The sequence below is a fragment of the Equus przewalskii genome, chromosome 5 (assembly GCF_037783145.1).
Source record: "Equus przewalskii isolate Varuska chromosome 5, EquPr2, whole genome shotgun sequence".
NCBI lineage: Eukaryota > Metazoa > Chordata > Mammalia > Perissodactyla > Equidae > Equus > Equus przewalskii.
Window position 1 is genome coordinate 48869089 of NC_091835.1, and position 12028 is coordinate 48881116.

Consider the following 12028-nt stretch of genomic DNA (forward strand, 5'->3'; position numbering starts at 1 on the left):
AGATGTTAGCTCTGGGCCAATCTTCCTCACAAAAAAAACAAACAAAAACCAAAAAACACTTCCAGTCTTCCTCCCTCAATTAACACTCTTTCCCATGCCTAATTTTACTGGGGAAAAAGAAGTTGGGGACAATAACATGAATTTTATTGTAAGTTACAAAATTGCCCATCACTTAATCTCCTCCACTTTTTCGGCAGAAAATAAATTCCGTTGTAATACTCAGAAGAAAATGAAATTGGGGGCATTTTCATTTCTTTAAATATTCATTCTTACTGTGTTCTTACTACGTTAGCCCTGTCGGGAGGCGTGGGCTTCAGTTCTTGTATTCGCCGTGCAGCTTCTTCTTCCTGTGGTGAACATGACTTAGAGCAAACGGTGACTTGATGTTTAAGCGATCCCTCTCCGCCTCCTCTTCCTCATCGTATCGCTCATCCTCATCTTCATCCTCCACATCACTGCTCTGAGGACTGGAGACCTGAGACCCCGAAGGGGAAGGTGGTACTGAGGAAGGCCTGGGATATTTAAATCCTTCTGTCTGTCAAAGAGAAAAATAAGACAGACATTATAATGACTTCTGGATTTTCAACAATGTAAACACTATGCATGTGCATTTAATGAAAAACATAGTTGGATGTATTTTTTGGTCAGTTTAGGGGCTATTAACTTTGATTCTGCTACCACCAAGGTCAAGAAAGATTCATGACGTAAACAGCTACCCTTTATTAAGCACTGAAATATGCCAGGTGCTATACATATGTTACCTTATTTAATCATTGTAACAACTCTGATAAATTTGTTCTTCCCATTTACAAAAGGAAATTGAAAGTTAGAGAGGACAAATGACTTGCCCAAGGTCACACAGCAGGTAAGTGGTAGAGCAAAGCTTTGTACCAGGGCGGTGATGACTCCAAAGCCTTTAATCTCAACTGCCATATTACACTGCTGACATTGTCAGACTCTATGTCATCCTTCAGATCTGCTCGATGAAATTGCATGACATGGGCAGCCTGGACGTACATGTGTGGACAGCCACCATTAGAAAGAATCCTGGAAGCCAGGCCACTTAGCTGACCCTGAAATTCCACCAGTCACTTTTATTTCAGTTAATGAGCAAGTATCACTAGGTTTTAATCAAATTGCCCTTCTACCTAAGCTTCACTGAGATAACTTATTTGCTAAGCATACTAAGCACCAACTATGAGTTAGGCACCATAATGCCACTGAGGAAACAAAGATGAAGACCATGATCCCTCCCATCTAGAAGTGCACAGGCTGGAACGGGGAGACAAATGTATAAAATTGTTACAGCACTTGTCACTGCGTATTTCAACTATTTTTATGTCATACGTGAACAGTCATTTCCAGGCTCAGATACTTTACTTTTCTGTATTGAAAGCAATAGAGAAAAAGAGCGCAGTCCTGCACTTATGACCTGGCTCAGAGTAGATACTCAATGCTCTTCAGTTGAGTAAGGAGATAAATGGATGAATATAGCTGAATTATCATCAGGTGCAGGTTTGCCTCCAAATATTAAGCAACTAACTCTGTTAGAAGTGTGAACATGGGAGTTGGAATTTGTAGACAGGGATTTACGAAACCCTTACACCTTCTCTATGGGCAAACTTTACCTTGGGTTAACTTTCTAGATCTGTTCTGGACACCTGATATAGGTGGAATGTCAGTTGTGCTATTAGGCAAAATTGTTTATGGTAAAAATGACTCCTGATTGAGAAATTACATCTGAACTCAGAGGATCTATAAATACTTGATGAGGATCCATAGCTTTTGGGATTCCGTGAATTTGATGCCTCTTATAATTGGGCACATTCCTGTGGAGACATGGAGCTTGTCTGTGAATATTTACATGATATTGGCTCCTGTGGGGCATGGAACTACTAAGCTAAGATGGAGCTCATACGCAATGGTATGGGTCTCATGTTTTTGCACCTAAGCTTTCATCTGGTGGGTAGAGGAGCAAAGAAGTTCAGCTCTTGGACCACTACCTAGACTGCTGGAAGGACTGGTCCCACTGAAGAGAAATTCCTGGTGCTGCCCTTCTTCAAGCTGTGTTTCCTGTCTTATATCCTTCTAAGTGAATCTGATGACCCTTGCCAAGTCGTCACCCTATATTTAAACACTTCCTTGGATAACAAATTAACTTCTTGTTAAAGCAGACCACTTTAGTTTTGAACAACTCCCAAAAGATTGGACGTCTAATGGAGCATTTTCGAGCACCAAGGCAGAGACAGTTTTAATATGGCGGTGCTTCCCCGGTGACGTGAATTAGCTGACTGTCTACTTATTCTATACGTAAAGCTGATTCTGAATCGGGCACTATGACTGGGTCTGAGAGTTCCTCTATTCTTTGCGTTGATACCACACTATGAAAAAGCATAACAGTTTGTGTACTTAGCTACTTCCAAATTAAAAGGTATTGTTAGGACTTGCCGCAAATAAGAAGTTTAGCTTTCAAAACAAATAAACAATACATAAAGTATTTACCGTTGGTGGTGATGTAGGTTCCATATGGAATTTATCTGGAAAAGCTTTGCTTAATGTCAGGTACCTGGCATGCTGGTAATACTATATGATAAAGATCAATTCAAAGGTTAAAAAAAAGATTTATATACCTCAATAACCAAGTTATTATATAAAATATTATCCTCCTAGTTATGAAATATATTTTTTAGAAAGGAGCAGATTCTATTCACCTGAAGTTTGGGAATCAGAAAGAAAGAATGACAGTTTATAGTTTTATTATTTTTCAACGACATGGTAGAGAAACACCACAAAATATTGGAGGGAAAATCATACTGGCCTTACTGAAGAATGAATTGAGCACTCCGGTGACTGAAAACACTGTTCATTCTATAGAGAAGCAGTATGGCATGGGGGAAAAAATGGGACCTGAATAATCAGACAAGCTGTATTTAAATCCTGATTCAGACCATAGGTAAGAAACATAACTTCGAAGGGCCTTATCATTCTGCTTTCATTATAAAATGAAGACAGTAAATTCAGTCATCCTGGGTTGTAATGAGCAGGGGCATTAGTGTGGGTAGATACTTAGCAAATGGCAGCATCCATCATTTGTCTGGGATTTTTTTTCTTTTTTTTTTTAACAATTTTTTTTTTTTTTTTTTTTGAGGAAGATTAGCCCTGAGCTAACTACTGCCAATCCTCCTCTTTTTGCTGAGGAAGCCTGGCCCTGAGCTAACATCCATGCCCATCTTCCTCTACTTTATACATGGGACGCCTACCACAGCATGGCGTACCAAGCGGTGCCACGTCCGCACCCGGGATCGGAACCAGCGAACCCCGGCCTGCTGAGAAGCGGAACGTGCGCACTTAACCACTGCGCCACCGGGCCAGCCCCGAGGGATGTTTAACCATATCTAAGCAGATACATTATGTGAAGGCAAAGTCAATTGATCTTTTATTAAATCATCCAGTGCTAAGATATATGAACATCTGCGTATTTATAAACTTTTTGCACAACTGAAAGAAGGTATTTCCTCTACTCGTAATTTTGAAAACAATAATATTCGCACTTCCCACTGCAGCTGAGGATTATGATCACATTATCACTTAGAGTGAAATAAAGTAGGGACTTTTCATCTGATGTTTCCCTCATCTTCATGAAACATTTCTGCAGACCTGTAATGCTTCGTTAGACATTGACAATAAAATAGCCAGTAAGATTAGTGCCAGATGCTGATGGACTTGCTGCTATGGGCTCAGCTTAAATGTGAAGAATTGGGTTTAGGATTTTACAAATTCATATTAAGTAAAAAATATATGTGAAAACCTCACTGAGATTCTGACAATTATGATTCTGAGTTGGCTTGACAGATTACGACTAGAATCAAGGCTTTCATAGTCCGGTGGGATTTTTAAAGCGGTCCTCTGTGCGGATCGCAAACTTGCTTACTCTGCCCAAGTATCTCCAATCCAGAAGATCTGAGAGCCTCTCAGTTCGGTTCCTCTGGATAATTCTCTGGCGGCGTGACTGTTTGCAAAATCCATAGAGAAACTTAGTCAGCTGATTGCAGGAGTCATCTGGAGAGCAGAACCGCCTGTCAACGATGTAAATACCTGAAGGGCACAAGAGCCAAGCAGGGGTAAAAGCAGAGCTAAGCTTAGAGCATTTCTTCTCTCGTTACTCAGGCTCTGTCTTAGACCGTATGCATTATGCACGCCCTGACACCCCTGTTGCCTATGCTTTATCTTTTCCCTTCCTAGGCTGTTTCTTCTGTGATCTCCTTCTAATGGTTTATAACCATCACCAACACAGAGCCAAGAAAATGGACCTTGCTAAAAAAAATCTGGCAGTATAGGGACACCCTGGATTAGTGACTCTCCCTTGGGCTGCTGACTGACTAGGATCTCTGGGGTGAGGGCTGCGTCTCAGTGCTGTTGAGGCTCCTCAGTGTTTCCACATGCAGCCACGGCTGAGAGCCACAGCTCCAGCCTGAGGAAAGAACAGCAACAACGCAGCTCTCAAAGACCAAGGAATTGGCAGTGTGTCAGCAGAGAACCCTTCCCGTTTGAACTTTTCTTGCTGCTAGGCAACGTGGACATAGAGATGGTAACATGCAAATTCTCCTGGTGTCTTAAACAATGTAAGTGAATTTTGCTAACTTGGCATGGACCTTTTAAATAATTATGCCAACCAATATACGACGTCCTCTAAGCCCACAGTTATTGTAATATCACTTTTAAGTAGCAGAGGGCCAAACCAGTTCAGAAAAAAAAAAAGAAGATAAAAGGGCGAAGTTTGTCCAGGTTTAGCACTCCTTTTGCAGTTTGTCTTTTGGGCAATGTATTTAATATTAATAGTATTCTCATCTCTTCTATAGAATGCATAATTAAACCTATTTTCAATTAAACAAAAGTATAAACATGAGTTTAACCATCAAGCTAGCTTTAGAGCTAGCCTCTGAAAAGACCCTGTGTTTTGTCTGGTTAGAGGTTACTTCTCCCGGGATTGGGTTAATGATGAAAAACCTCACCGTATGCAGTCGGATCAGCCACGTGCTCCTGCATGAAACAGCCAAAGCCAGAAAGGTTGGTTGTCACACTGGGGATGCCCATCACGGTGCATTCAGCTGCCAGGGGAAATAGACAAAGACTTGGCTTCAGTCCAGCTCCTGTATCCTCTTATGCATGCAGCGGAGAAAAAAAGTCCCAGTCCACCTAGTAATAGCCATGTGTGCTTTGCACCAGGCACGGTACTAAGCTCTTTACATGTATTAACTCAGTTAATCTTCCCAACAACCCTGTGAAGTGAGGCTATCATTATCCTCATCTTATGGATGAAGAAATTGAGGCACAGAGAAGTTAAGTGCTTGCCCGGCTTCACAAAGCCAGGGGACACAGTAGGGCTGGGATTTGAAGCCAGGCGTCCCGCTCCAGAACTCTTGCATGGAACTGCTACCCTATCCTGCCTCTCTCATTCCAGCTGGTTTTGGGTTTTGTTCCATTCTAAGCTGGTCTCTCTAAGAATCTGGCATGTTTATGGGGTATGCAAATATGTTTTGGACATGACATGCACCCATCACAAGTACCTCCCTTGGCACTAATCCCTTCCACTTTCATAGGTACTCAGCAAACCCTGAATCTGTTTTAGTTTCTCACCTTGTAGTCAAAACCTGTTTTTCAAAAAATATCAGATATGTCTTAAGAAACTTACCCACTCTCAAGGATGTCTGCTTTTTTTTTTTTTTTTCTTGAGGAAGATTAGCCCTGAGCTAACATCCTCTTCCTTTTGCTGAGGAGGACTGGCCCTGAGCTAAAAATCCATGCCCATCTTCCTCTACTTTATATGTGGGATGCCTGCTACAGCATGGCTTGACAAGCAATGTGTAGGTCCACACCCGGGATCTGAACCGGTGAACCCTGGGCTGTTGAAGCAGAACATGCAAACTTAACTGCTGTGCCACCAGGCCGGCCCTAAGGATGTCTGCATTTTTAACAAGGAATTTATATTTGATTATATTGAATTATTCTCAGTTGGCTAGCAGGGATGGGTGGGAAAAAAGAGATTACCCCGTTACCCATGAAGTAATAGGATTTAAACAGTGGCCTTTCTCCTGATCTGCAAATATTTCCTCTTGATTGGGCTCTAGAGAGGAGTGGTTTCCTAATTTTTGAGGGGGTGCTAGAGGAGAGGAAGGTGGGATGGAGATTATTGACCCGTTTAAGAATCTGATGAAAACTCTGGAACTCCTCAGAAAAATTTTCATACATATATGTGTGTATATCTTTATATACACTCACATATTTTGCCTATAATTCTACGGAACTTCACAGATCCTTATTTTTTTAAATACTCATTAACACACATGTAGTAAAATGCCAGGTACCCAGGTAAGCTGAATATATGTTAACTGAATAAATTTAATGAAATAACAGCTTACGTTCATTGAGTTTTCTCAAAACAAAAAACACAGATTTTAACGAATAATTTCTGGAGTTAGAGTTAGTATCACAAAAAATGATTATTTTTTAAATTAGGGAGTTACCTAATATGCTAAGGCCAAACTTACACCACCCGTGATTTCTTTATTTCTGTAACTATAGGTTAGTTAGTTTTCGGGTTAGGTAAGGAGTGGCCAACTTCCTTCGGTTAATTTAAAACAGAATGACTCATTCACTGTGGAGTATTTCTCAAACTGCTTTTTCCGTCTATTTATCTTTTGTAACAGCTTTGCTGGCCTTTATCATAAAACATGAGATATACATCCTCTTTCATTTCAGGTTAAGTTTAACTTTGTCCTATAAGATGACATTTTGTGGGAAAGTCTGCTATGAGTTATATAATGTTCTCTTTATTCAACATAAATGACTTCCCACACTTCCTCCATCACTCAGGCATTGGTTTTGTGCTTCTCTGTGCTTGATACTTCCAATAGTACATTACGATACTTACTAGAAATAAGAGGAACAAGAGTCAATAACAACATGTTGTTAATAACATCAGTGGAATGTGTGTTTTATGTATCTCAAAAGATAGAGACTGTATTATAAACAATGTAAGATAATTATCTTGGGATTTCATAAGTAAGAAGACACCACCTTCACAAAAGTAGAACTGATGCTAATAACAATTGTTAGAACGACAAGAGATATAGCTGGAGTTAGAGCAATTACTTTCCTATGTCATGTTTCAAGAAGGGATAATCCTTTATCTATTTTTCCTGAGAAGTTTTAATGTTTTTATAGCTGCTGGCAAATTATTCATGGTGCACCTAGAACAATAAAATAGGACCTTATGTCAAAAGATGCAGAGCCCTCATGTTGCTCCTATTGAAAAATTAAAGGATCCTATTTATTTAGAATTTTAAATTCTTTATTTAAATTCTGGAATCAGAATGCAAAGATTTGAAAAATTCTTCCTCTTTGTAATCCTGCCTCTGATCTCCCTAACCTTGACTGCTGCTGCCCCTTATTTGGGCAATGATGACACTGAGATGCAGAAGGCAAAACATTAATTATAAATAAAAATGTTTTCTGAATCTTTTATTTTAAAATTATAAGTGGAATTATATCTAAGCCAGGAGGAAAATCTCTGATTACCGATAAGAGGTGGAAAAGTCATTATTATATTCTTTGTATTGCATGTATATAAAAGTACTTGTTTCCTTTTTAATTAAGCACTTCAGTACAAATACAAATTGATCATTCTTGATGCTAATGGCAGCGATGCTAGTTGGGACCAGAAAAGAAAAATAGACCGGGGATCTGAGAATCCACCATTTGTTAAAAAAGAGGGTTTGGGGGGAAAGAGGGTCTGAATGTAACAATGTCGTTGGGCATAATACCTACCACTGAACTGGTATTTTATCTTAAAAACTACCTCTTTTTGAGAGACAAGAGTGTGAAGAAGACTTACATCTTTTTATCCTATTTGTTTATTTTTTTAAATGCAATATAATCCATTCTCCTTAAAGAGCTCACAATATTTTTTTTAAAGATTGGCACCTGAGCTAACAACTGTTGCCAATCTTCTTTTTTTTTTCTTTCTGCTTTTTCTCCCCAAATCCCCTCAGTACATAGTTGTATATTTTTTTAGTTGCAGGTCCTTCTAGCTGTGGCACATTGGACACCGCCTCAGTGTGGCCTGATGAGCAGTGCCATGTCCGAGCGCAGGATCCGAATCAGTGAAACCCTGGGCCACAGAAGCAGAGCGCGCGAACTTAACCACTCGGCCACAGAGCCGGCCTATTTGTTTCTTTAAGCATGTGAATGTGTGAGTTTTGCTGGACAATTGCTTCCCATATTAACCAATTTCTGCTTCACATTAATAGATGGGACTGGTGGAGATAATGAAATAATATATAATCTTTGCATATTATAAAACATTCTTTTTTAGGGGGATGCAAGGAGGCAATAACTCAGATACCCACTAACATATGCCCGACCACACGCTGGTACACCTACATAATCTCTGTCTTTGTTCTTAAGTCAGGATCTACAAAGCATAAAATTGACCCCTGAGACAGATCCAACCAAAATCACTTTTTTTATTCCATCTATGGATTTATTTATTTATTTATTTATTTTGAGGAAGATTAGCCCTGAGCTAACTGCTGCCAATCCTCCTCTTTTTGTTGAGGAAGACTGGCCCTGAGCTAACATCCGTGCCCATCTTCCTCTGCTTTATGCTTGGGACGCCTGCCACAGCATGGCTTTTGCCAAGCGGTGCCATGTCCGCACCCAGGATCCGCTGAGAAGTGGAACGTGCGAACTTAACCGCTGCACCACCCAGCCGGCCCCCAACCAAAATTACTTTTAAAACAAACTGCAAAACCAAAACCTTAGGAGAAATTACATATCAACTTGAATATTATAAACATACACATGAAATAAAATATTAATACAACTCAAAACATTCCACCATCTATACACCCCATACCTGGAGTATAACCCCACGGTTCATAGTAAGACGGAAATACTCCAAGATGACAACCTCGGACAAACTCTTCATAATCCATGGGTAATAATGGGCTTGTGGAGGATAGGAACTCTGGGTGCAAAATCACCTAAAAAAGGAAAATTCTAATGAGAAAAAAAAGAGAGAAAGGGGAAATTAAAGCAGAAAATCTCCTACAATTTGGTTATTTCAATACTATAGAATCCTTGTGTTCTAGACTCAAGGCGAAAAAAAGGGAGAAAGAGAGAGTTAAGAAAAAGTCTGGGGGCTTTTTCCTCCTTTCTCCATTCTGGGTAAGAATCTACTCTGCCGACTAACTTTCGCTCAGGTTCCAAGGCTGAGATTGGAGGGCAGCCAATGAGTGTGCCCATTTTTGTTCTCATGCTAAACGACATCCCCCAAACCAGGCTTTATCACAAATAAAAGTTTTATTTGGTTCTCTAATTGCTTGCCCCTGTCGTATTTCTCAACTCATTCCCACCTTGAACAGGAAAGAGAGAAACTATTTAATAGACTGCCCTCATGGGCCCCAAGCATGAACTAGTCAAGTGAAATAGAGCCAAGGGACAGGGAAGATGTTCTAGGAATCTCATCTAGATTAGATCAGACTAGACGCCCTCACCCAAGCCACCGGTCTCTCTTCCCTGGAGGCAATCACTTCCTACCCTTTCTTCCTGCTTCTATTCCACTAAGGTCTCTACTCAACACAACAACCAGAGTGAACCTTTAAAAAGGTCAGCCACTCCCCTGCTCAGAATCCTTCAGTGGCTTCCCATTCCACTCACAGCAAAAGCCAAAGTGTTTACCAAGGCCTCTAAGCAGTGGTGTGCTGGTAAATGTTCAAGAACCGAAAAACCAAAGTAAAAGTATACATTTGTACGTAAGTTTACTGATTTTACTGATATAAAGGATGCGTAGCATACAAGTTCCAAAAAAATAAAAAATGTACACTGAAAAACATGTACACAAAGGTTTATATCAGCTTTATTCATAATTGCTAAAACTTGGAAGCAACCGAATGTCCTTTAGGAGGTGAATGGGTGGATAAACTGTGATACATCCAGACAATGGGATGTTATTCAGTGCTAAAAAGAAATGAGCTATCAAGCCATTAAAGACATGGAGGAAAATTAAATGTATATTACCAAGTGAAAGAAGCCATCTGAAAAGATCACATAGCATATGATTCCAACTATAGGACATTCTGAAAAGGCAAAACTATGGAGACAATAAAAAGATCAGGGCTTGGTGGGGTAGGCTTGAATAGGCAGAGCACAGAGGATTTTTAGGGCAGTGAAACTATTCTGTATGATACTATGATGGTGAATACATGTCATATATTTAACAAAACCCATAGAACGTACCACACCAACAGTGAACTCCATGTGAACTACGGATGTCTGGTGATGATAATGTGTCAGTGTAGGTTCATTGATTGCAAGAAATATACCACTGTGGTGCAGGACCCAGATAGCAGGGGAGGCTATGTGTGGGGGGGGGCAGGGGGGGCAGGGGGTATCTGGGAACTCTCCGTACATTTTGCTCAGTTTTGCTGTGAACCTAATACTTCTCCAAAAAATAGTCTATTAAAAATATACATAGTCTTTCTTATTGTAAGTTCTATATAGTCAAATGCTCCAAAATGCTTTTGCTGATTTTTGCTAAAATCTGGTATTCGTAACCAACTTATGGTTTCGATTGATGACAATGTAATTTGGACACAAATGTTGAATGATTCCTTTGCTAATGAGTAAAAGAAAGTAAAACAGAGAGATATATGTGTCAGAACTTCATAGGTTCTTCTGTGACATGAGAGACCTCTTCTCTGAGTTGGATATTAGCTTTGGAATAATGAAAAAATATTTCCTCATATTTTTGTGCCACTCACAATTTTGTGTAATGACTATGCCCACAATAATTTTAAGTTTAATCTGTATTGCTAATATTTCTCCATCATTTTCCTAAGTCTAGACAATCAATACATACTTAACCAAGCCATGATGTGTGGAGTTCACCTATTTTCACTGTACAAATGAAATCACCATGGCCAATTTCAAGCTACCAATGTGATGTCACTCAACTGGAGATGGCAAGAGCAGCAGTGCATCATCAGAGAGTATTTCCACCACGTGGGCATGATTGCCATAAATAACCTCAAGAGCATAGGTAAAGTAAGAGCACAGGTAATCAGGATGAGATGAGTTTTGAACCTTTCATTTGATATAATTGATTTATTTTTAGCTTTATATAACTTAATTTTAAACAATGGCTGCGTTTAAAACTGACTCACAAAATTTCTGAAATTTGACAACCGGCTCTCCTGCACTGGTGTGAGCCAGTTCTAGGACTGCACTGCCTGTATCGCTCTGCGAAGGCAGAGACAAGAGAGAGCGTGGCTGTCATTGGAAAGTTGTGAATAGGACAGCTGCTTCACGGCCCACCCGGATGAATGAATTTTCCTATTTCTCCTATTTACTAAAGTTCTTCCTGAACTATTATTAGGTTATCTGTCAGCCTTCTCCCATAGCTACGTAGTTATTAAAAATAAAATCTGATTTTAAAATACTGGGATTTTATATATATATAAAATGTAAATATACATTGTTACATTACATTATATATAAATATAAAATATATTATATTATATATAATATCTATATTAGCGCCTTATAAAAGAGAGAGAGATCCTAGCCCCTCCCACCAAGTGAGGACATAGTGAGAAGTCACCATCTATGAACCAGGAAGAGGCTCCTCACCTGAGCTCAGCCAAGCTGGCAACTTGATCTTGGACTTCCCAGCCTACAGAACTGAGAATAATAAATGTCTGTTGTTTCGAAGGCACCCGGTCTGTGGTCTTTTGCTGCAGCAGCCGTAGCAGACTCAGACACTCTCCCTGCATTTGCTAGCCTCCCTCTGCCGCCCCTCCCTCACACGCGCAGACACCCGCCTCACTCCGCCCTGGCTCTGACCCCCAGCTGTGAGGATCCTCCTCACCCTGCCTGGGCTCCCAGCCCTCTCACTGGACGTCGCAGCACGCTCACTCCCCCTTCCAGTGTAGACACCTACCTTGTGTTGCCCCACCTAATGGCTTTA

The 12028-nt window shown here is 40.1% G+C and overlaps 1 protein-coding gene across 1 annotated transcript in view; it reads right to left on the minus strand.

The window, feature by feature from the left end:
• Positions 1-122: 122 nt before the first annotated feature.
• GYS2 (glycogen synthase 2) overlaps positions 123-12028 on the minus strand; it is a 52759-nt gene continuing 40853 nt past the window's right edge. Inside the window, exons 12-16 of the mRNA XM_008526235.2 lie at positions 8918-9044; positions 5013-5108; positions 3932-4095; positions 2503-2583; positions 123-535 (exon numbers count right to left, since the gene is read on the minus strand). Coding sequence (XP_008524457.1) covers positions 314-535; positions 2503-2583; positions 3932-4095; positions 5013-5108; positions 8918-9044 — 690 coding nt within the window. The 3' untranslated portion in view covers positions 123-313. The remainder of the gene's footprint in view (positions 536-2502; positions 2584-3931; positions 4096-5012; positions 5109-8917; positions 9045-12028) is intronic.